This window comes from Pseudophryne corroboree, chromosome 2 (assembly GCF_028390025.1).
Source record: "Pseudophryne corroboree isolate aPseCor3 chromosome 2, aPseCor3.hap2, whole genome shotgun sequence".
NCBI classification, from domain to species: domain Eukaryota; kingdom Metazoa; phylum Chordata; class Amphibia; order Anura; family Myobatrachidae; genus Pseudophryne; species Pseudophryne corroboree.
The window spans coordinates 102717097-102743346 of record NC_086445.1 but is presented as its reverse complement, the minus strand read 5'-3'; the positions used below and the strand labels follow the sequence as shown (position 1 = coordinate 102743346).

The 26250-nt window shown below is 40.5% G+C and overlaps 1 protein-coding gene across 2 annotated transcripts in view; it reads left to right on the top strand.

The window, feature by feature from the left end:
• CWF19L2 (CWF19 like cell cycle control factor 2) overlaps window positions 1–26250 on the top strand; it is a 370293-nt gene that overhangs the window by 322133 nt on the left and 21910 nt on the right. For both annotated transcript variants that reach the window (XM_063951573.1, XM_063951572.1), the window contains one exon: window positions 19745–19825. In XM_063951573.1, the coding sequence (XP_063807643.1) occupies window positions 19745–19825 (81 nt within the window). The remainder of the gene's footprint in view (window positions 1–19744; window positions 19826–26250) is intronic.

Genomic DNA, 26250 nt, shown 5'->3' with positions numbered 1-26250 from the left:
CGGGTCGCGGGCGGCTTGGGTTTTTTGCTTATAAAAAAATCAAACACAACTTGGTCTGTCAGGGGGGGTGTTTCTGAGTACTCAGAAACCCCCCCTGCGTGCGCTAGTGGCGTGCCCAGCTAGTCACGGATCCGCAGGCTGCATACACTAGATAAGTTACTTCTGGGCAGCTGGTCCATTCATTGCTCGGCAGCCACAATCACTGCTTGCGAAGCCAGTGGCTGTCAGCATGCAAGTGGGGAGAAGGGAGCACTGTACCGCGGATCAGATCTGTTATAGAGATCAGATCCGATCTGTGGTGGCTGGCCCATTCAGATGGGGTGGGGGGGGGGGGGGGCAGCAATCATGAAGGGTGCGTGGGGGGGCTAAGAATATGAGGAGTACCAATCGCAGGGTGGGCCAGTGGGTGTAATATGCAGGATGAGTGAGAGAGGGTGGGAGAGATCGTGCTGTTGTGGTGCGGGGCGGCAGTGAGGATGCGGAACAAGTGAGTTCATTACAGCGAGGGGGGAGGAGAAAACTACAGGGAGCAAAGGGCGGCGCCGGCCAGTGGGAGGAGAGCAGTTGGAGAAGACAACGGTAGAGCAGAGAGGGGAGATTCTGCAGCAGGACAGCTTAGAACAATCCGCCCTCACACTGTTAGTGCCGGCTGATGGGAAGTGATGGGCGCCTGCAGCATCCTTGCTCCTCGTCTCTTAGGGAATGGAAGGAGCACACAGCTAAGGGCATAATAAAGGAAGCGTGCATTGGAAGTGTGCAGGGCCGCCCTCCAGTGGCCGGCGCCCATAGGCAGCTGCCTAAAGCTGCCTAGTGGTGGCGCCGGCCCTGCCTATAGCTCCACCCGTAGGGTCTGAGTTTTGCATGTGTCAACAACATTTCAGCTTTATAAGGAGAGTCCTGTAACCGTTCCATAACAGCGTTGAAATCTATCACACAGAAGATACTGAGTCATTGCAACACAAAAAAGTGCACTTTTTCTTGCAAACTTGGTGTTTTTTTAATGCAAATAGCAGCAGCCATTTTCTCAGTCTGGATAAGGATGGGGGTACTGGCTTTGTTTTGCATGCTGATGCTAATAATAATAATAATCAGTTTTATACATTGATAAATGCACCACACTGCATTTGTCAGCAAGTATTAACAGTTCCATGCCCCAGTTGGGTGTTTGGTGTCCCCGTCATCCTCTAGGCTGGAGAATAGGCAGCTGGTAGAACGCTAGCATTATTGATTGTCTCGATGCATAGGAATGGCACGGTATTGGTAGCTTTGGATAACCAGTTTCATCATACAGCGGTCTTAGTTATTATTCATGCATATTAGCATTTCCCTATTTACTTTCAAAACACTTAATAAAAATAATAAATTAGGTGTAAAACATATTTGATTCCCCCTTGCTCATTCTGCCGGAGACTACCTGAAATAGTAGCAATCTCCCTGATTCTCAGCATAGTCCCTCAATCTCCCTGACAAAAAAATCAAAAAATCAGCGACACATACATTCAAAAGGATCATCGGCGTCATTTCCCTGTATTGGTTATAAGGCACAATGATCCCGATGGCTACATACATTTTTAATAAGCTTTTATCGTGCCCACTTACAGTATATGGAACATCATGTCATAAACAATACACAAAGAAATACTGCAAAATAGCAGTGTCTTTTCTTCAGCAAGTAGATCTTGCTAACTTTGGGTATTATTTACATTTGGATGTAAGTCATTTTCACGGCACGCCTCTCAGATGTAGCAGTACGTGCCCACATTGATATGTGTTAATTTCACAATATCCCTGAAATGCTTTTTTGAAAAGTAGGAAAGTATGATGTAAAATGAAATATTTGTTGTCTACACATGGCAGGGTTATCTACAGCGCCAACACACCGCTGTGTTTAGCATTCTGGGATATTCCGTGTTGATAGACCCCCATTTGAATTTGCGAACAGTATTAGCATTGGAAGCCCAGAAAAAATTTTTCTTAAAATAACAGTTGTCGCAGTAACGGGGGTTTACCAATAAACTGGCATTGGATAGGTATAGCTGGTGAAATGTAGTTCAAAGGGGTTGTATTCTAATCCTACCTTTTCAGATTTCATAAGGCGTTAGTGGTTTATCTGAATGGGCATAAAATTAGTTCATCTTGTTATACAAGGCAGTGTGAATGTATAATGATATAATCCCTAGCTGGTGTGGTCGCGGGGAAAGGGGCAGCAGTTTAGCAGGAACAAGCTTTGCAATTGACATCACGTGCATCCTGAATACATAATGACTCATGAAAATATAATAGTGGTTTCTGAAAGGTTCAGTTTTTACTTTCTAAACATTGTAAATGTTTTTTATTTCAGACGTTCAGTTATGCAGAGCTTTGCTGGGAATTTTTTTTTTATTTTTATTTTTTTTTATTACCAAATGTTTTTAATTAAATAGTGTAATCTGTTGGCCTTGTCATCATGTCATTCAATTATTCTACAACGGGCCTTTCTGAGAATATAGATAAACATATAAAGATAAATATGCCACTTTTTAACACTACTATAATACACAAGTCAAGTTAACCTATAAATTCCTGCGAATGACATCTGCATGTTATTCAGTGTAATTGTTGATGGCTTGTCGATATAGCGGCCACCATCATGAATAGTCATGGATGTTAGAAGTCACTGTGGATCCACCATCATGCCATCTCATTGACTTATATTCAGTGCTTAGAAAAAAGGTCAGAGTACTCTGATAACCAAAGGCTACAAGTTGGTGCAAAATTTACAGATGTTCCCGCTCTGGACAATGCTTAAAATGCTTATTTTCTTAATTTATTAAATGATTTCACTGATCTCGGCCTGTATCCAGAGCTAGTTATAAGAATTAATAATTACTCCAAGAAAAAAGATGCTCATACTACATCCCATTGAGTACCAACAGAAGTGGACCAGGGTAATTAGGACCTTCGCCATTCTCCGCTCTCGGCGCCAGAGCTCATACTGTAACCCACTGAGTGCCATCAAAAACAACATAGCTGTAACTATGCCTATCATTTGCAATAGCGTTTAAATAGACTTTAATCTGTGTTTCCCCAAAGGATATGCACATATGTATGGCTAATATTATTTATAGCACATTGACAGTTATTGATTTATGATTATTTGTATATCTACATCTACTGTAATTTATAGATGATAAAACAGGGTTGTAGCCAGAACTTTGTGGGACCCAATAGCAACATTTTGAAGGGTCCCTGTCCTAATGCGTCTAGAGACACCTATCCACAGCAATTGTTAATTTTAAACCCATGATAATATATTTATTATTTATTTATTTATTAATTACCAGTTTATTTATATAGCGCACACATATTCCGCAGCGATGTACAGAGAACATTTTCCCATTCATTTCAGACCCTGCCCCAGTGGAGCTTATAATCTATATTCCCTATCACATGTACACACAGACACATTCACGATAGGGTTAATTTTGTTGAGAACCAATTAACCTACAAGTATATTTTTGGATTCTGAACCATACTGTTGCCATAGTAAATGTTATGCCCCATAGTAGTGCCCTAGTCTATTTTATGAACCACAGTAGTGCTCTAGTTCATTGTAGGGCTATCAGTACACATTATCCAACACTGTGACATCAATTCACATTATGACATGCAGGGTGACCAGTTCATATTATGCCACACTATAGTGCCTCCACTTCATATTGTGCCACATTACAGATGCCCAGTTCAGATTATGAAAAATTATAATGCACAATATTTCATTTTATATCATATTACAGTGAACAAGTGAGGAGGCATAAATACATATATTGAAGGCCTGATGGCAATGGTTTGTAAGGGACACTGCATAACAAACAAAGTGTGCCCCTCTTAGCCCTGGGCCCATAGCAGCTGCACTAAAGGCATCTATGGTAGCTATGTCCTTGTGATAAATCCATGTTATACACCTGGAAATAGTACAATTTTCTTACATTTGTTATCAAAGGATGTATAGTGTAAAGGGCCTATCAAAACTTCCCTTAATATTTGCATTTAGTAATAATACTGGACTTTGCTGCGGCAGTATGATAATATAGCACCCCTACACTATGAAAGTGATGTTGAAACGTTTTATAAATGAGATTGCTTACATTTAAAAAGAGATAATTTGTGAATTAATCCTATCATTCATGGGACTGTTGTGTTTAATTTTTGCATAATGTTATTTTACAGATTTTTCCAGTAAAACTTAATGTTAGTGTTGTAAACATATGCTGTCCAATAGGCACACAGACATCTGTCCTCAGGGTTTATCTTCCCGGAGGTCCTCCACAGATGATTGTATGACTTTTATTCATTATACTGTGTGTATTGAGAACTTATATTGACTGTGCTTGTATAGACTGTTATTATATTAATGTGTATGTTAACATCATGTATTACTTAATCACAGGCGCAGCATGGTCATAATTGATGATGTATTGACTTTCTGTTTTATAGAATGGTACTGAAGAGCCCGATGCATATCGTCATCACAAACCTCGGGAACGCTTCAAGAATCCTTTTGTGATCAACAATGATTTAACAGGTAGGATTATCGAATTAGTCATACAGTCAATGGTGAGTGTGGAATCCTGGCCAGGCATTGGAAGTACCTCACACGCTTTGATTTTAATGTATAAACCGTTGACGCTTATTTACTGAGGAGTATATAACAAATCCTAACAATCAATAAACAGGCAAGAGTTACCTTTTAGAGCCACAATACAATGGACCATAAAAACAAATCCTCAAGTTGAATGGGAAAAGACACCTTGAATCTCGCAGAATGTATTTTTAAACGATTATGAGACACATAAAGATACTTTAGTTCTGTAAGCAATCCTGCAAAGTATAAATAATATACTTGAAATAAATGATCTGCTTTTACTTAAAATATTTACAGCATGATGCTTGTCCTCTGATGTAGAGAAACCAGACATTGCTTGTCAAGGTGCTATAACTCTGCAATGTATAGTATCAGGCAGATCGAATGCTATAGCATATTTAATTGGGTTGCTGTTTCCTAGGTAACAATAAATGTTTTGTACCTAGAGTGTAGATCTGTGGCTCTACAACTTTTGTGAAACTGAAAGCACTATGAATGGTAGGGCTTCCTGGGCCTTGTAGTTCTACAAGAGCTGTGAGAACCGCCATTCCACACATTAAACTATGGCATTGCCTGCAGAAACATATAGCTACCTCTCCTACTCAGACACAATATATGACAAAATAAATAAATGAAATCCCCATATGTATATCCTTAAAACCTGTACTGCTTGTTGCCAGGTTTGTGTACTTGCAGACTAAGGGGTATATGCAATTGCGGTCGAATTCCCGAAATTGTCGAATTTCGGGAATTTTTCGCCAAAAAAAATAATTCGACAATGCAATTCAGTACTTTCCGACAAAAAAACGGACTTTCAAAATTCGACTTTTTGAAATTCGACTTTTGACATATTCGACTTTTTTGCAATGATACACATGCTGCAATTCGACCAAAGTCTATTCAATGGAAGTTTGGAAATTCGACAACAGTGCTTTTAGACAGTAAATTCGTCATTTTCAATCCGCCACACTTTGGAGGGTGAAACTAATTAAAAAAATTTAAAACATGTTTTTTTTGTGTTTTTTTTTCTTGGTAATATCATATCTATTTATATTAGAAGGGATTAGGTACTTGGTTTGTCTTTTTTGGAGGCATAAGTATTATTTATATATTTTTAAAAATAATATTTTTTTTATTTTTTTTGGATGGAATGGTAAAATCCCAGAACCAGGACCAGCTCGAAGAGCCCGAGGCTGGTTATGCTTTGGAGGGGGGAACCCACGCCATTTTTTTCCGGGTTTTTCCCGTTTTTTCCCGTTTTTTTAATTTGCGGCAAAATCCGGCAAATCGCCCGTTTTTCGCCCGCGGGACTGTCGAATCCGTTTTTCATTGAATTTGGTGAATTCCGGCAGCCACCTGCCGTAATTCACCTGTCGAATTGTGTCGAATTAAAAAAACGGCGATAATTTGCCGCGGTTCGCCGTGAATTGCATATACCCCTAAGTGTGTCAGGCTTACAGCTGCTTTTGCACCTGTTGTGATACCACTGTTTTCTGCCTTGCTGGGAACTAGTGCACTGTGCAATAAAATGGCACTTGCTAGGATTGCTTTAATGAAGCAGTTAACATAACGTATGCAGAAAGATGTTAACCTTTAATGCGATTGGCAGTACCATATAGTGTAAATAATGTTTTCATATAACAGTCAGGATCTGGGCAGACCCTTCAAAACCATTAGATAATTTGACGTGGTGTATCTGGAACTTGCAATGTAAACAAAAACTTTCTTCATTCAGATTTACATTTTGAATGGCCTTATTTCTATAATTCCATCAAAACTAGTTATTTTACCAACTTTATATGTCGGCGTAGGGAAAGTATATGAGTGATCGGTGCTAATAAGTACAAACTACGTTTTGGTTGGTCCTCCCACTGACAGTACCCATGGGTTTCATCTAAGGCTACAAGTGGATGCAGCATCAGGAAATACGGCTATATACTGTCCTAAATGCTCTGGTTAAGGGTGAGGCCCCGTAGTAAAATGATTTCCTATGTGTTGTTGTGGTAGAGGTTTCCCTCTCTCTCGACTATAAACAATAACCGCCATTCCTACCGATTTAAAAAAGTTCCAAAAGTGGTGCTGCAATAGTAGAAGAAGCTTAAATGAAGCATTACACATGTATGTTTACTGTTGCATGTCTTATCTATGTATGAATCTATCAATGTGCAGCCTGTACAAAACATTTATTGTTACCTAGGAAACAGCAACCCAATTAAATATGCTATAGCATTCGATCTGCCTGATACTATACATTGCAGAGTTATAGCACCTTGACCAGCAATGTCTGGTTTCTCTACATCAGAGGACAAGCATCATGCTGTAAATATTTTAAGTAAAAGCAGATCATTTATTTCAAGTATATTATTTATACTTTGCAGGATTGCTTACAGAACTAAAGTATCTTTATGTGTCCCATAATCGTTTAAAAATACATTCTGCGAGATTTAAGGTGTCTTTTCCCATTCAACTTGAGGATTTGTTTTTATGGCCCATTGTATTGTGGCTCTAAAAGGTAACTCTTGCCTGTTTATTGATTGTTAGGATTTGTTATATACTCCTCAGTAAATAAGCGTCAACGGTTTATACATTAAAATCAAAGCGTGTGAGGTACTTCCAATGCCTGGCCAGGATTCCACACTCACCATTGACTGTATGACTAATTCGATAATCCTACCTGTTAAATCATTGTTGATCACAAAAGGATTCTTGAAGCGTTCCCGAGGTTTGTGATGACGATATGCATCGGGCTCTTCAGTACCATTCTATGAAACAGAAAGTCAATACATCATCAATTATGACTATGCTGCGCCTGTGATTAAGTAATACATGATGTTACCATACACATTAATATAATAACAGTCTATACAAGCACAGTCAATATAAGTTCTCAATACACACAGTATAATGAATAAAAGTCATACAATCATCTGTGGAGGACCTCCGGGAAGATAAACCCTGAGGACAGATGTCTGTGTGCCTATTGGACAGCATATGTTTACAACACTAACATTAAGTTTTACTGGAAAAATCTGTAAAATAACATTATGCAAAAATTAAACACAACAGTCCCATGAATGATAGGATTAATTCACAAATTCTCTCTTTTTAAATGTAAGCAATCTAATTTATAAAACGTTTCAACATCACTTTCATAGTGTAGGGGTGCTATATTATCATACTGCCGCAGCAAAGTCCAGTATTATTACTAAATGCAAATATTAAGGGAAGTTTTGATAGGCCCTTTACACTATACATCCTTTGATAACAAATGTAAGAAAATTGTACTATTTCCAGGTGTATAACATGGATTTATCACAAGGACATCGCTACCATAGATGCCTTTAGTGCAGCTGCTATGGGCCCAGGGCTAAGAGGGTCACACTTTGTTTGTTATGCAGTGTCCCTTACAAACCATTGCCATCAGGCCTTTAATATATGTATTTATGCCTCCTCACTTGTTCACTGTAATATGATATTAAATGAAATATTGTGCATTATAATTTTTCATAATCTGAACTGGGCATCTGTAATGTGGCACAATATGAAGTGGTGGCACTATAGTGTGGCATAATATGAACTGGTCACCCTGCATGTCATAATGTGAATTGATGTCACAGTGTTGGATAATGTGTACTGATAGCCCTACAATGAACTAGAGCACTACTGTGGTTCATAAAATAGACTAGGGCACTACTATGGGGCATAACATTTACTATGGCAACAGTATGGTTCAGAATCCAAAAATATACTTGTAGGTTAATTGGTTCTCAACAAAATTAACCCTATCGTGAATGTGTCTGTGTGTACATGTGATAGGGAATATAGATTATAAGCTCCACTGGGGCAGGGTCTGAAATGAATGGGAAAATGTTCTCTGTACATCGCTGCGGAATATGTGTGCGCTATATAAATAAACTGGTAATTAATAAATAAATAAATAATAAATATATTATCATGGGTTTAAAATTAACAATTGCTGTGGATAGGTGTCTCTAGACGCATTAGGACAGGGACCCTTCAAAATGTTGCTATGGGGTCCCACAAAGTTCTGGCTACAACCCTGTTTTATCATCTATAAATTACAGTAGATGTAGATATACAAATAATCATAAATCAATAACTGTCAATGTGCTATAACTAATATTAGCCATACATATGTGCATATCCATTGGGGAAACACAGATTAAAGTCTATTTAAACGCTATTGCAAATGATAGGCATAGTTACAGCTATGTTGTTTCTGATGGCACTCAGTGGGTTACAGTATGAGCTCTGGCGCCGAGAGCGGAGAATGGCGAAGGTCCTAATTACCCTGGTCCACTTCTGTTGGTACTCAATGGGATGTAGTATGAGCATCTTTTTTCTTGGAGTAATTATTAATTCTTATAACTAGCTCTGGATACAGGCCGAGATCAGTGAAATCATTTAATAAATTAAGAAAATAAGCATTTTAAGCATTGTCCAGAGCGGAAACATCTGTAAATTTTGCACCAACTTGTAGCCTTTGGTTATCAGAGTACTCTGACCTTTTTTCTAAGCACTGAATATAAGTCAATGAGATGGCATGATGGTGGATCCACAGTGACTTCTAACATCCATGACTATTCATGATGGTGGCCGCTATATCGACAAGCCATCAACAATTACACTGAATAACATGCAGATGTCATTCGCAGGAATTTATAGGTTAACTTGACTTGTGTATTATAGTAGTGTTAAAAAGTGGCCTATTTATCTTTATATGTTTATCTATATTCTCAGAAAGGCCCGTTGTAGAATAATTGAATGACATGATGACAAGGCCAACAGATTACACTATTTAATTAAAAACATTCGGTAATAAAAAAAAAAAAGAAAAAGAAAAAAATTCCCAGCAAAGCTCTGCATAACTGAACGTCTGAAATAAAAAACATTTACAATGTTTAGAAAGTAAAAACTGAACCTTTCAGAAACCACTATTATATTTTCATGAGTCATTATGTATTCAGGATGCACGTGATGTCAATTGCAAAGCTTGTTCCTGCTAAACTGCTGCCCCTATCCCCGCGACCACACCAGCTAGGGATTATATCATTATACATTCACACTGCCTTGTATAACAAGAAGAACTAATTTTATGCCCATTCAGATAAACCACTAACGCCTTATGAAATCTGAAAAGGTAGGATTAGAATACAACCCCTTTGAACTACATTTCACCAGCTATACCTATCCAATGCCAGTTTATTGGTAAACCCCCGTTACTGCGACAACTGTTATTTTAAGAAAAAAAATTTCTGGGCTTCCAATGCTAATACTGTTCGCAAATTCAAATGGGGGTCTATCAACACGGAATATCCCAGAATGCTAAACACAGCGGTGTGTTGGCGCTGTAGATAACCCTGCCATGTGTAGACAACAAATATTTCATTTTACATCATACTTTCCTACTTTTCAAAAAAGCATTTCAGGGATATTGTGAAATTAACACATATCAATGTGGGCACGTACTGCTACATCTGAGAGGCGTGCCGTGAAAATGACTTACATCCAAATGTAAATAATACCCAAAGTTAGCAAGATCTACTTGCTGAAGAAAAGACACTGCTATTTTGCAGTATTTCTTTGTGTATTGTTTATGACATGATGTTCCATATACTGTAAGTGGGCACGATAAAAGCTTATTAAAAATGTATGTAGCCATCGGGATCATTGTGCCTTATAACCAATACAGGGAAATGACGCCGATGATCCTTTTGAATGTATGTGTCGCTGATTTTTTGATTTTTTTTGTCAGGGAGATTGAGGGACTATGCTGAGAATCAGGGAGATTGCTACTATTTCAGGTAGTCTCCGGCAGAATGAGCAAGGGGGAATCAAATATGTTTTACACCTAATTTATTATTTTTATTAAGTGTTTTGAAAGTAAATAGGGAAATGCTAATATGCATGAATAATAACTAAGACCGCTGTATGATGAAACTGGTTATCCAAAGCTACCAATACCGTGCCATTCCTATGCATCGAGACAATCAATAATGCTAGCGTTCTACCAGCTGCCTATTCTCCAGCCTAGAGGATGACGGGGACACCAAACACCCAACTGGGGCATGGAACTGTTAATACTTGCTGACAAATGCAGTGTGGTGCATTTATCAATGTATAAAACTGATTATTATTATTATTAGCATCAGCATGCAAAACAAAGCCAGTACCCCCATCCTTATCCAGACTGAGAAAATGGCTGCTGCTATTTGCATTAAAAAAACACCAAGTTTGCAAGAAAAAGTGCACTTTTTTGTGTTGCAATGACTCAGTATCTTCTGTGTGATAGATTTCAACGCTGTTATGGAACGGTTACAGGACTCTCCTTATAAAGCTGAAATGTTGTTGACACATGCAAAACTCAGACCCTACGGGTGGAGCTATAGGGGGCATATACAAAGAGGGTTTCAAAAAACAGCTTATTTATTAATAAACACATAATTTTACACCTGATTATGTTATACAACTAATTTATACGGCTTTATCTTACATAAAGCATTGCCAACATTTTGAATATAAACACGAGTTGTTTTTACAAATAATATTAGGATATATATATATATATATATATATTGTGACAAGAACACTGGGATAGTGTTTGAGGGCAGGTATATTTGTCCCAGGTTCTTGTCTTACATGTTTTAGAAAATGTTAACTTCTAGGAAAAATGCTTTTTGTTTTGTCTGAACCTTTTCAGTTTGCTGTAAAAGCTGGGTAAAGGCTCTGAGAGAGAGATAAGGCGAGTTCTAGACATTGGGCCCAGTTCGGGTCTTTGGCCTCACAGAGGGCTAATCAGGGTTTCAGCTGTGTAAGAGTGATATAGTGCTTCTAACCTGATTAGTATGGGCAGACTGCCTGGGAAGGCTGCAGGATCTGTGTGTGAGAGACACGCTTTCTGATGCAAGTAAGCTATACAGTATGTACTGAAGAACTCTGTGTTTTGTTTAGTGACAGTTAGGAACATCTTATGTTTAGTTAGTGCCGGACAGGCAAGGTATTTTTATTTTGGGGTTTGTTTTATTTTCTGTTTCAATAAAACTGACCGGGGTCAGTTGTACCAGAAACTGGACTTGTGTTGTTCCTCAGCTGCTGCGTGCTGCCATATTCCCCAGGAAAAGGCACCTTGCACCCCTACAGTGTTACAACTTGGTGGAGAATGCGAGCAGGCCGTTCTGCGCATAAGTGAAAGCAGCAGCTTTGTGAGGCCTGCAGAAAACGGTGGTTTATGCAGATACAGCCCAGTGTGAAGTTACTGAGACTCACCCCTGAGGGTTTGATATATGTCCTGGGTGAAAGCAGCTGCAAAGCCGCCTGAAAAATCTGTTGACATGGAGGATCTGCTTAAAGCCTTGCTGCAAGCTACAGCGGCTCAGCAGGAGGCCAACCGACAGCAGCAGGTGGCAATGGAGGAAAATTGGAGACTACAGCAGGAGGCCAACAGACAGCAGCAGGTGGCAATGGAGGAAAATAAGAGACAACAGCAGGCAGTTGTTGATGAACTTTACAGGCAACAGCGTCAGGATAGAGAGGCCTTAGCAGAAGTGGTGCAGAGACTTGCAGCTCGGGTTGGAGATGTGGCCGTCAGTGCTCCAACCAGCTCTAGTTCTATACGAGCCAGTCACTTCCTGCAGAAAATGACAGAGGCTGATGATGTGGAGGCCTATCTGACCACGTTTGAAAGGACTGCCGAGCGTGAGAACTGGCCGAAAGCACAGTGGGCCAGTCTGCTGGCACCTTTCCTGTCAGGTGAGCCCCAAAAAGCTTACTTTGATTTAAGCCCTGCTGAGGCTCGGGACTATGATAAACTAAAGACTGAGATCCTGACCCGCCTGGGAGTCACGCTGTCAGTACGAGCACAACGGGTGCACCGTTGGCTGTACGCCATGGAGAAGCCTCCGCGCTCCCAGATGCACGACCTTATTCAGCTAACAAAAAAATGGCTACAGCCAGAGACATTAACTGGTCCCCAGATGGTGGAAAGAGTCGTCATGGACCGCTACTTGAGATCTTTGCCCATGGTCCTGCGCAAGTGGGTGAGCCATGGAAACCCGGGTACTGCTGACCAATTAGTGGACATGGTAGAGAGGTATTTGGCAGCAGAGGAACTACTGATGACCACCCAGCAACCCATAGATCCTCGACAGCGCCCTTCAGTAAAGACTGGTAAGACTGTTCCGTGGGAAAACATTGCTGGGCGGTTAAGAGAACGCAAGGCTGGAGAGACTGTAAACACTGGCCCTGGAAACAGGCCAATGGGGCTAGAACGGTCTATGCTGCCCAAATGGGTTGATAATCGTGTGGTTAAATGTTTTAGGTGTGGTATGCCAGGTCATGTTATTGCCAATTGCCCAGTTACGCAAGAACCCATGCAATGTGATGCTGCCTTTGAATGTCGCAGAATGTCTTTCTTTGCTAGGTTGGCCTGTACTGTGGTACCTTCACCTGAGCTGGAAAAACAAATGTGTGATGTGTTCTTAGAAGGTAACCGGGTAGAGGCCTTGCTAGATTCAGGAAGTTTAGTTACCCTCGTGAAAGCTGGGTTAGTGAACCCCTTAAAGGTCCAGCAAATACCTATTGGGGTAACTTGCATACATGGGGATACCCAACATTATGCCACTGCTGAGGTGAATATAGAAACTTGTTGTGGGTCAGCAATGGTTAAAGTGGGACTGGTCCCTACCTTGGTGCATGAGGCCATAATGGGGAGGGATTTTCCTCATTTTTGGAAACTGTGGGAATCACGGTTATCAACAGATGTGAGAAGTAAAAAGCCAGTTGATAATACCGGTGATTTTATGGATGTACGTGTGTCTTCGGAACTTTCTGGCCCTTTGCCTTTTGCTAGTTTGGCTGGGGAAGTGACAGATGGGGAGTCCAGTGAGGACCCTCCTGCCGGGAACAGAGACATAGTAGTTAGAACTGAAAGCGTGCCTGACCTGGAGGTAAAGAAGGATCTGTTTGCGTCTGAACAGTTAAAGGATCCTACCTTAATAAAGGCTAGAGAGAATGTTAAGATTGTTAATGGGGAACCTGTGGTACCAGGTGACAGGGTTACGTATCCCCACATGGCCATCTGTAATGAGCTCTTGTACCACATTGTCAAAAGGGGTGAGGATGTGGTGGAACAGCTGGTAGTTCCCCAGCCTTATCGGAGAACGGTACTAGATTTAGCTCATAGTCACGTTACCGCAGGACATTTAGGGGCAGAAAAAACCACTGAAAGAGTTTTACAAAGGTTCTTTTGGCCAGGGGTTTATAAAGAAGTGTCTGAATATTGTTCTTCCTGTCCTGAATGCCAGTATCATGCCCCTAGACCCCATTTCAGGAGCCCACTAGTTCCCATGCCTATTATAGAGGTCCCGTTTGACAGAATAGCCATGGATCTCGTGGGGCCCTTGTTAAAGTCTGCTCGGGGCCATCAGTATATCCTGGTAATTATGGACTATGCCACTCGATATCCTGAGGCTGTCCCTTTACGCACTATCACAACCAAGGCGATAGCTAGGGAGCTGGTGCAGGTATTTAGTAGAGTGGGAATACCAAAAGAAATTTTGACTGACCAAGGTACTCCATTTATGTCAAGGATCATGAAAGAATTGTGCAAGTTATTTAAGGTCACTTACCTCAGGACGTCCATCTACCATCCCCAAACTGACGGGTTGGTGGAAAGGTTTAATAAAACATTAAAAAGTATGTTAAAAAAGGTTGTTGAGAGAGATGGGAAAAACTGGGATTGTTTGTTGCCCTACTTGTTAATGGCCATCAGAGAAGTTCCTCAGTCCTCTACGGGGTTTTCTCCATTTGATTTGTTGTATGGTAGACACCCCAGAGGGCTGTTGGATGTTGCCAAAGAGACGTGGGAAGGACAGCCCACTCCTTATAGAAGCGTTATTGAGCATGTAACACAAATGCAGGATAGGATTGCAGCCGTGGTACCTGTTGTCAGAGAGCACATGGAACAGGCCCAAAGTGCTCAACAGGGGGTCTATAACCGGAGTGCCAAGATACGGGAATTTGCTCCTGGAGATAAAGTTCTTGTTTTGGTACCCACTGTGGAAAGCAAATTCCTAGCTAAATGGCAGGGTCCATTTGAGATTAGGGAAAAAGTGAATGAGGTTAATTACAAAGTATACCAGCCGGGAAAGAGAAAACCCGAACAGATCTACCATGTTAACTTAATCAAACCCTGGAAAGATAGGTTGTCTCTGTCAGCGGAGCCTTGCCCTTCGGTGTCTTCACCCCGGTTGCTTCCCGCAGTGAAGGTGTCAGAGACATTATCAGCTGATCAGAACAATCAGGTTAAAGAATTTCTCATCCAAAATAGGGAGGTATTTTCAGAGCTGCCTGGCCGAACGACCATAATAAAACATGACATTGTCACAGAACCAGGGGTCAGGGTTCATTTAAAGCCATATAGGATTCCTGAAGCTCAGCGAGAAGCTATTTCTAAGGAAGTTAAAACCATGTTAGAACTTGGAGTCATAGAGGAGTCTAACAGTGAGTGGTCCAGTCCCATAGTGCTCATCCCGAAGCCCGACGGTAGCATATGCTTCTGTAATGACTTTCGTAAGTTAAATGAGGTGTCCAAGTTTGACGCATACCCCATGCCCCGTGTGGATGAGCTTGTAGAAAGGCTGGGAACAGCCAGGTTTCTCACCACATTGGACCTGACCAAAGGTTACTGGCAAATACCTTTATCTGATAGCGCCAAAGAAAAAACAGCCTTTTCGGTTCCGGAGGGGCTGTACCAGTATAAGATGTTACCCTTTGGGTTGCATGGGGCTCCAGCAACCTTTCAACGGGCGATGGATAAAATTTTGAGGCCCCATAGAAAATATGCAGCTGCCTATTTGGATGATGTGGTAATTCACAGTACAGACTGGGGGTCACATTTGGTTAAAGTACAAGCAGTACTGGACTCAATCAGAGAGGCAGGGTTAACTGCTAACCCAAAGAAGTGCTGCCTCGCAATGGAGGAGGTCAAATACTTGGGCTTCACCATAGGCAGAGGTCTGATTAGGCCCCAATTGAATAAAGTTGATGCTATTCAAAACTGGCCTCGTCCAGTGAATAAAAAACAGGTAAGGGCTTTTTTGGGAATTACTGGGTACTATAGACGGTTTATTCCTAATTTTGCGACCACAGCGGTGCCGTTGTCAGACCTTACCAAAGGGAAGCAGTCAAATGTGGTGAAATGGAACCCTGATGCAGAAAAGGCGTTCCAAGCGTTAAAAGTGGCTTTGTGTTCACAACCGGTGTTGATAACACCAGATTTTTCAAAAGAATTTGTGGTACAGACAGATGCCTCAGAGGTAGGGATAGGTGCTGTGCTGTCCCAAACCAGAGATGGGGACGAACACCCTATCATTTATTTGAGTAGGAAACTCAATGAGCATGAAAAAAGGTATGCCATTGTGGAAAAGGAGGCTTTGGCCATTAAGTGGGCACTAGATACCTTGAGATATTACCTCTTGGGTAGACAATTCAGACTAGTGACAGACCATGCCCCTTTAAAATGGATGTATGTAAATAGAGGCAAGAATGCTCGTGTAACTAGATGGTTTCTAGCGTTGCAGGACTTTAAGTTTACTGTCGAACATAGACCGGGAACACAATTGGCCAACGCAGATGCATTGTCTCGCATCTTCTGTTTGGGGGCTACAAGTGTTCCGGCCCCTAGGTCGAAACAGGGGAGGGGGATATGTGACAAGAACACTGGGATAGTGTTTGAGGGCAGGTATATTTGTCCCAGGTTCTTGTCTTACATGTTTTAGAAAATGTTAACTTCTAGGAAAAATGCTTTTTGTTTTGTCTGAACCTTTTCAGTTTGCTGTAAAAGCTGGGTAAAGGCTCTGAGAGAGAGATAAGGCGAGTTCTAGACATTGGGCCCAGTTCGGGTCTTTGGCCTCACAGAGGGCTAATCAGGGTTTTAGCTGTGTAAGAGTGATATAGTGCTTCTAACCTGATTAGTATGGGCAGACTGCCTGGGAAGGCTGCAGGATCTGTGTGTGAGAGACACGCTTTCTGATGCAAGTAAGCTATACAGTATGTACTGAAGAACTCTGTGTTTTGTTTAGTGACAGTTAGGAACATCTTATGTTTAGTTAGTGCCGGACAGGCAAGGTATTTTTATTTTGGGGTTTGTTTTATTTTCTGTTTCAATAAAACTGGCCGGGGTCAGTTGTACCAGAAACTGGACTTGTGTTGTTCCTCAGCTGCTGCGTGCTGCCATATTCCCCAGGAAAAGGCACCTTGCACCCCTACAGTGTTACAATATATATATATATATATATATATATACACACACACATGATTAGCGCTATCTTGCTTCTATATTTTAGCAACATTTAGGTTTAATAGGTATGTCTGTCAAGTATTGTTAATGTAGCCACAGCATTTCAATTGTGAAATGGCATTAATGTTTAAAATATTTTGCTCGTCAAATGATAAAAACCTACCTAGTTCTCAATGTCAACTCCTAATTAAAATAATTTACACGTCTATGTGTACCGGTCATTACTTTACTAATCTGTCACAAACACCATAGCTTAAAATACACATATAGTGAACTCTTAATGCACACATACGTCTGTGTGCCCTGCCATTAATAGGTCAGCTATCTGTCACAGAGCTCATAGCTTGCATGCTTATTTTATAAATCAATTGGATATAACATTTACTGGTGCAACTAAGAGTTAACAACACACAAATCAACTGGAAATAATATACATTGCTGCATCATCTAACAGTTAATAAACAGGAGGCTTTTCAATGATTAAACTACGCTTATAACTCCTTTTGTAAGCTTATTTCCTATAAAACAATATCAGAAGGGGAGGAAAAGTGGGAGTGTCGGAGGAGTGGTTAGGGCGTGATTTGCATAATTAGAGGTGTGGTTTGGGGGCGTGGTTTGCCTAATTGTGGGCGTATCCCTCCTGTCACTTTGAGTTTGACGGAAAGTGGTGCTCTCTCTACTACTCGCATGGAGGGCCATCAAAACACATTACATATTTAATCCAAATAGTGCACAATGTACACATAGCCTCCTTGCACCACATCAGAAAGTTATAGCTGTTTAAATGGTTGCAGAACTAAGGGATTCACCTTTACAGGATAAGAGGGGACAGACTAAGGTTATAAGGTGGTGTTTGGTATCCAGCTGTAGGGTATTTTAAGGGTAACATTCCGGTGTTGGTCTGCGGAAGAACGCATGTTCCTGCGGATAGTTATGTGCAGAAGCAGAATGTAGATATAAACTGTATTTACTGTATATTATGTATGCTGCGGGAATCCAGGGGAGACCACCCACAAGAGCAGTTGGGAAAGACATCGCCCACCTATTCAAATCGACCTATGACCTCTCCTGTACTGTAAAGGTGCATTCCTGTGTCCAATGGACAAAGGGATTACAGTATCCATTGTATTGCTTTTGGAAGAATTGTATAAATAAAGCCTGCTGCAGCCTGGCCTGCCACAAGACTCGCAACGTTATCTATCAGATGACCGGGGACCGGCCGGGTTGCGCAAGCGATTCCAATCACGTATGTACATTGACTGTAGCCATTATTCTGTTATATTGTCTTGTATTGTAGTGTATGATTTGTATTGTAAACCCCCTTTCAGCAAATATTACGCTGTGGTGTCGGAACCCAGTGGTTTAACTACAAATCGGTGGTTTAACTACAAATCGGTGTTGTGTCTTCCTTTTCCTGCTAAGGTTTAAGAGTGTATTAGTAACGCATCGCATTGCTGTATAAGGTTTAAAGTGTATCTCTGGGTGTGTGCGCGCTGTGTGTACTTTGTACCCCCAGCACGGTGTTTGTACGCGAAGTCCGTACAGTGATACGGGACTCCGTACGCAAACAGTGTATAAAGTACGTAAGGTGTGTATAAGGTATAGCTTTCATTCCTGTAAAGATAATCGCCATTATCAGTAGAGAAAAAATGAATTGTATGCAGGCCTGCATGCCCCGGTATAACTGGTGTGTGAAGGTGCGGCTGGTGGCTAATTATGTGAGCAGGGCCGTGTGACCTTGGGGCAAGTGGTGGGTTAATGTGCAGTACCACCAACCTGTGGGCCACTGCTGGCTGCTCGGGCCACTCCTGCAATTGTGCCCATACGCCACTCGTGCTTAGGGATTCCTCAGTACAACTAGACACCTCAAATACAGGTTAAAAAAAATAAATAAATATTGGCAGTAGCATCTGCACCATGTGCTACAGCTAGTGTATAATACAACTGTATAAGAAAAATGATTGTACGCATTTTTCTTGTTCTGGCAAAATTAGCTTTTATACAATAATTGCTCTACCATAAATTCTTCCTAAATGTTAGGTATTATTTGTCAGATTTTAATTGTAATGTACAAACAAGGTGTGGATGCAATAGCATCAAATCCAAGTCACGTACATTTTAAATAAAGTTGATCATTTTGTATTTACGAACGACTGAATAAACTTCCTTTTTGAAGAAACAAAGTTTTCACTACCGAAAACTGTTAAGATATTCCGGAGTAAAATGAAAATTGAAGTCTTGTGGCAGAGGCTAAAGATCACATCTTTTCAATCAGGCAACAATTCCGTGTATAGAAGGATTTTACTGCAGACTTACTTAATGCTCATTATCAGAGATTTACAGGTGGATATTACAGAAATGAATCACAGCTCAATGTATTCAGCAGCGACGGTGAAATGCATTGCAAATAGGACTCGGGGTATTGAGGAACACATCCTCGTGTGGCTGAGCAAAATGATGTTGAACCCAGGCTAGATTTCATTAGGCAAAGCGTGTCGTCGTGACATTAACTCTTGACAGTTGCTGGCCTCCTGCCTTCTCTGCTGTTACTGTTGTGTTACCAATATCTGCTACATTTCCTCTGGTAATGTCAGCTATATTCAATGTACTCACTCTGTATTTATAGGATGTAGGGCTACATCTCTTCTGCCCTATAAATGGGAATTTCTAGAACTTGTATAATTGTAACTTACAGAGTTATAGATACTCTGTTTCTTCACTGGAAACAAAGACGTTAATTCACAGTAAAATTGCTTCCATTTAGATATGATTTATGACTCAGTGGTTTGTTTTTGTCCCAGAAAGCTATACTGGAATCGGATGAGGAATGGTCCATGAATAAGAAGTTAATAGATCTATCTTCAAAGGATGTTCGGAGATCTGTGAGTAGATGAATTAAGTCTGTTAATCTGTCTTTCTATGTGTTGGTGTATGTCCAACCTGTCTGTACACCTTCTCTTCCAACTGTCTGGGCGCCTCAGAGAAAGATATATATATATATATATATATATATAAGTCCAGAGGTGAAGCGCACACACTTAAAGGATGTTAGAAGGGTGCCGTGTCAATTGTTATTGATATCATAGTTCCCAATGCTTACCCTGAAAGGGTTTAGACAAAAGGAGACCAGCACACCACCATATGAAAAAATATGAAAAGCATTTAATGAAACAGTAGCATTATCAGGCCTTTTGAAAAAAGTTTTTAGTACTCATCATGAGGCTTTCAGCAGTATTCAAGCAGAACAGCCATCCCACTGGCCCGTTTCGGTTGTCACACCTTCATCATGGGGTCAGCTACAACATAGTGTTCAAACAGAGAACCTTATAAAGCTGTGCAATTTGCATAAATCAGATACACCTGTTTTGCCCAATCACCAGTGATTCAAAAACCTCCCAGGAGTATGTGAACAAACCAGTGTGGAACTACAAAAGCAGGACAAAATTGCCCAGACCACTAACAACAGTTCCGTTGTACCGGAAGTGACAACACGCAGCCGCGTTTGTCAACATCCGCCAAACAACGGAACTCAAGTGCCGGGGTACGTTTCCACGGCACTAACATAAGTACCGCTGTGCCGGAAATGATGTCGCGTACCAGTACTGCTAGACATTTACCTTTTTCAGCAAAAAGTACATTTGATCCACCTAGTAATAACTCTGCTATAGAAACCTTCATACGCCTAGTTAAGAGGGACACAATACCTAAGATCAGACACAAGAAAAAATACTTTCAAAATTTAACTTCTCATGAAATTAAAGCAATACAGTCCTTGAAAAATAACCAACAAATCATAATTCGCCCCGCCGACAAAGGCGGTGGTATTGTTGTTCTTAACAGGGATGACTACATCAGGGAGGTGGACAGGCAACTGTCCATTCAGAGTTGCTATAAAAAATTATCTTTTGACCCTACTGGTTTATATAAAAGAGAAATTGATTCCATCATTGAACTTGGTTTCACTAATGGATGGATTGATGTACACACCAAGAACTTTTTGATACAGGATTTTCCCAAAATCCCTCTTCTGTATATTCTGCCGAAGATACATAAGTCTCTCAGCCTGCCGCCTGGCAGACCTATAATCTCGGCACGTGGCTCTTTATGTCAAACCCTCTCACAATATTGTGACTACTTTTTGTAGCCCGTGGTACTACAAAACCCTTATCATTTGAAAGATACTACTGACTTTTTGTTGAAATTAAAACAGTTTGGGATACCACCTGTTAACTGTCTTTTGGTTTCCTTGGACGTAACCAGTCTATATACGAATATTACACACAATGCAGGCATTGAGGCAGTGCGCCGTGTATTGATGCTTAATCCCCATTACAAAGGTCCACCTGTTGATTATTTGATTTTGCTTATGGAGATTATTTTGCATAAAAATTATTTTTTGTTTAATAATGCATTTTTTTTTTACAGCTTCAAGGAACCGCCATGGGTTCAAACATGGCACCGTCTTATGCCAATATTTTTATGTATGATTTTGAGACCACATATATTACATCAGATCCACTTTTCTCTAAATTTATAAGTTGTTATTTTCGGTATATTGATGATTTATTTTTTGTTTGGTCAGGGACAATTGTAGATTTAGAATTGTTTGTGGAGCAATTAAACCATAAGGTTGAGAACATCACTTTCACGTGCAGGAGTAGTGCCGACAGTATTGAGTTCCTGGACGTTTTGGTATCTATTAAAAATAACTCCTTTCACACGGAACTATTTAAAAAACCCACGGACAAAAATACACTACTTTTGGCAGACAGCTTTCATCCACGGCCCTTGAAGAAAGGACTCCCTTACTCACAACTCGTTAGAGTTGTTAGAACAACATCAGATCCTTCTAAGCTCCCTATAGCCCTACACAAAATGGGTGATAACTTCATCCAGCGGGGGTACAGTAAAGATGAAGTCGATGAAGCAATAGATCGATGTTTGCTGCTGAAACAGGATGATCTTCTATCTACACAACGTGTCGATGCTACTTCTGACAGATTGGGTTTTCCCACGACTTACTGCACTTCCTCTGGTTTAATTAGGAAGACCATTACTAAGCATTGGCACATACTACAAGCTGACCCGATCCTTGGACCCAGTTGCACGAATCCACCTCTCTTCAGTTATAAGAGAAGTCGCAACTTAAGAGAACGCATCACATTCTCTGACATTAGTCCAGGTATACACACTAATGTGCATTGGCTTTCACTGCAAAAAGGAGCCTATAAGTGTGCGGGCTGTGCAAATTGCAGATTTCTCTTGTTGGGAAAAACCTTTACACATCCAATTACCAAAAGTAGCTATACTATAAGACATCGACTGACGTGCGATTCTCGCTATGTGGTATACATCATTCTCTGTCCATGTAATAAACTCTACGTGGGTAAAACTATCCGTATGTTGAAGGAACGTATATCCATGCACAGGAGTTCAATCAAGAAGGCCTTTACAGCTTTAGATTCCAGCACACCACCAGTAGCCAGGCATTTTGTTACTAGTGGTCACACTATGGCTGACTTTAGATGTATGCCAATAGATCACATCCCCCCACTACGTAGGGGAGGCGATAGACATCGGTTACTTCTGCAACGTGAATGTGAATGGATCTACAAGTTAAACTCAACTGCGCCCAGTGGTTTGAATGAAGAACTTATTTTGACTCCTTTCATTTGAATTATCATTGGTACTACTGTTTTACAGTCAACTGACCAAGATAGTATACTTCATGCCAAATTGTCTCTATCTGGGATCGCTGTTGACAATGCCACTAATGCAACTTACTACCATTTCTATTTTTGTGTTTTTTATATAATTTGTTTTTTATGATCAATTAGCCTCTATGTCGATATTCTCCTACTAATGCGGCTTTGTATGCCTGTTTAAAATGATAGTTATATAGGACCTATTGGCCCTTAGAATAAGTATCGACACACAGGTTATTTTTCATTATGTCCTATAATATACTTTTTATTATGTGTTATTTTCATTTGATATTCTTATGCTGTATTTTTTATTTTTATTTTTATTTTTAGGTACAGATTAATGTATGTGACAAGTTGTGTACCTTGAACACATAGGCGGTGACATTGCCAGTGATCTGAGGCCGGTTTTTGTATTGGCGGAAGTTGATTGTCGCGATGACGCGACATCATTTCCGGCACAGCGGTACTTATGTTAGTGCCGTGGAAACGTACCCCGGCACTTGAGTTCCGTTGTTTGGCGGATGTTGACAAACGCGGCTGCGTGTTGTCACTTCCGGTACAACGGAACTGTTGTTAGTGGTCTGGGCAATTTTGTCCTGCTTTTGTAGTTCCACACTGGTTTGTTCACATACTCCTGGGAGGTTTTTGAATCACTGGTGATTGGGCAAAACAGGTGTATCTGATTTATGCAAATTGCACAGCTTTATAAGGTTCTCTGTTTGAACACTATGTTGTAGCTGACCCCATGATGAAGGTGTGACAACCGAAACGGGCCGTTGGGATGGCTGTTCTGCTTGAATACTGCTGAAAGCCTCATGATGAGAACTAAAAACTTTTTTCAAAAGGCCTGATAATGCTACTGTTTCATTAAATGCTTTTCATATTTTTTCATATGGTGGTGTGCTGGTCTCCTTTTGTCTAAACCCTTTCAGGGTAAGCATTGGGAACTATGATATATATATATATATATATATATTTATATATATATATATCAGAAACCATTCAGACTGGCACTCCACTCAGCACGATAGTCCCTCTTGCGCCCTCAGTATGAGTTGTATATAGAGTTGGTTCCTCCGTTGCTGGGGGAGACAGAAAGCGGCACACGATGTGTGTTAACTTGAAGAAGGGGCGTGTGAGCTCTGAAATGTCTGTGCATTTTTTCATATTCTGATTTAAAATTTTACCTTCTCACCAAGTCTCTGGAGTGCCACTTTCTATCTCCCCCAGCAACGGGGGAACCAACTCTATGTGTATATGTCTGTGGACACGCCCATCGTGGCTACATCTGTGACGAAAGGGTACTCTCGGCATGGATAGGCAAGTGTGCGTCTTGGACTTGCACCCGGTCGCTCTAAGATGTAGCCACGATGAACGTGGCTACATCTGTACAGTACTGTGCAAAAGTTTTAAGCAGGTGTAGAAAAAATGGTGTAAAGTAAGAATGCTTTCAAAAAGAGAAGTGTTAATAGTTTATTTTTATCACTTAACATAATGCAAACTGATTGAACATTAGAGAAATCAAAGTCAAATCAATATTTGGTGTGACCACAAAACAGCATCAGTTCTTCTAGGTACACTAGCAAACAGTTTTTGAAGGAACCCGGCAGGGAGGTTGTACCAAACATCTTGAAGAACTAACCACAGAGTTTCTGTGGATGTAGGCTGCTCAAATCCTTCTGTCTTTTCATGTACAGTAATCCCAGATAGACTCAATGATGTTGAGACCAGAGCTCTGTCAACGCCATAGCATCACTTCCAGAACTCCTTGTTCTTCTTTATACTGAAAATAGTTCTTAATGACATTGGCTATATGTTTGGGGTCGTTGTCCTGCTGCAAAATAAATTTGGAGCCAATCAGATGCCTCTCTGATGGTATTGCATGATGGATAGGTACCTGCCTGTATAACTATATATAATATATATTGGAGAAAAACTATTAGGGATGGCAGCCACCCTTGTACAGGCACACTAAAACCTACAAGATATAATAGAAGTGAAGGGCGCCACCTAGTGAAATATTTTAAGTGCAATCACCAATAGGCTCTATACAATATTAAGTGGTCCCTTACCAATAGGGGTATAAAGTACAACTTATCTAAATGTAGTTCCAGGAGTCGGCAAACAGTAAAATTGATCCGTTTTCTTTTTCTTTTAATCTCATTTACCAATAACAATGTATAATAGCATGCATTTATATAAACGGTATGCACGAATATGAATGAACCAGAGGAATTCCGCCAGGCAGCATACTGTATGTCCAATACCAGTGCATTTTTGTCATAGCGGTGTACTGGTGTCCCAAGAATTCATCAGGGCATCTACAGGGATCTTAAATCCTTTATAATAGTTACATTTCAAGCTCATTACTCTACTATGAGAAAAAAGGCTGATCCAGAAAGGCAATCATGGTAGAGTAGCCAAGAGGGTTGATTTTTCTCTCAAAAAGAACATTGCAGTATGACTTGCAGAGTATGAAGGCCTCAAAGGACTGTTGTTACAATCTACTCTGGACATAAGAGACCAAGGGGTCTATGTACTAAGCCTTGGATGGAGATAAAGTACCAGCCAAAATGACAGTTTGGAGCCGATTGGCTGGTAGTTTATCTCCAGCTACTTTATCTCCATCCAAGGCAATAGACCCCCAAGGTTTAGTTGTTTGGTCTTCATGCACAACAACAAACTTGGTGAAAACGAACCGTTTCACTACAAGAACCTCATGCTATACACTAATATTGGTGGAGAAGAGGTGTTTATATGGAGCCGTTTTGCAACCATAGGTTCCGGACAACTCAGTCATTGAGTCTTCCGTTGAACTCTTCTTTTTACTGGAATATTCTAAAAAGGATTTGAAGGCCCTCTGTCCAACAGCTGATCCTTGCCTGAAATTTGGTCATGCTACAAGACGGTGGTTATAAGCACACCGGCAAATCTACAGCTTAATGTGTGAAACAAATGTTTCAAGGCGTTGTAAAGTGCAAGATTGGAATTTCTCCCATTTGTCTGTTTATCCAACCTATATAATTATATTTAAAGTTTGACCTGTACAAGCATATCAATCGCTTAAAGTGTAAATTTAAGAACAGCCTAAGATAGTAGGCATAAACTGTTTATATTCATCTCAGCATTTCAGTTTATACATTTAGGCTGCAGTAAGGGAGGGGTAAGGGGGTGAGGGGTAGCTTGCTTCATGACCCCTGACGGGATTCTAAACAGCGCCATGCTGTGGTCTGTATTCTGACTGCTGGCGTCCTACCCACCGGCATGTCAGCCCCAACCCTCTCCGTTGGTTTTCATGCTAGGACAACAAAACAAATAATAACAATGAACTGCGAATAATTTCCCAAATAGGGAATATGATATGCTGTACAGTAAAAAGAATAAATGTTTGCCTTCCACTATAATCTGCGGACCTTTCTATATTTTAATTACAGTTGACCTTAATAAAAAGGCACAATCATTTTAACTTTATCGGATTAAAGTGTGCCCCGTAGTAACAGTACTAGGGTTTTAAATGTCGCAGATGTGGAAATATTTTCAATGAAAGAAACTGCATGTCCAGGTATATAAAATATAGATCTATATATTTTGGGTTCCATAGA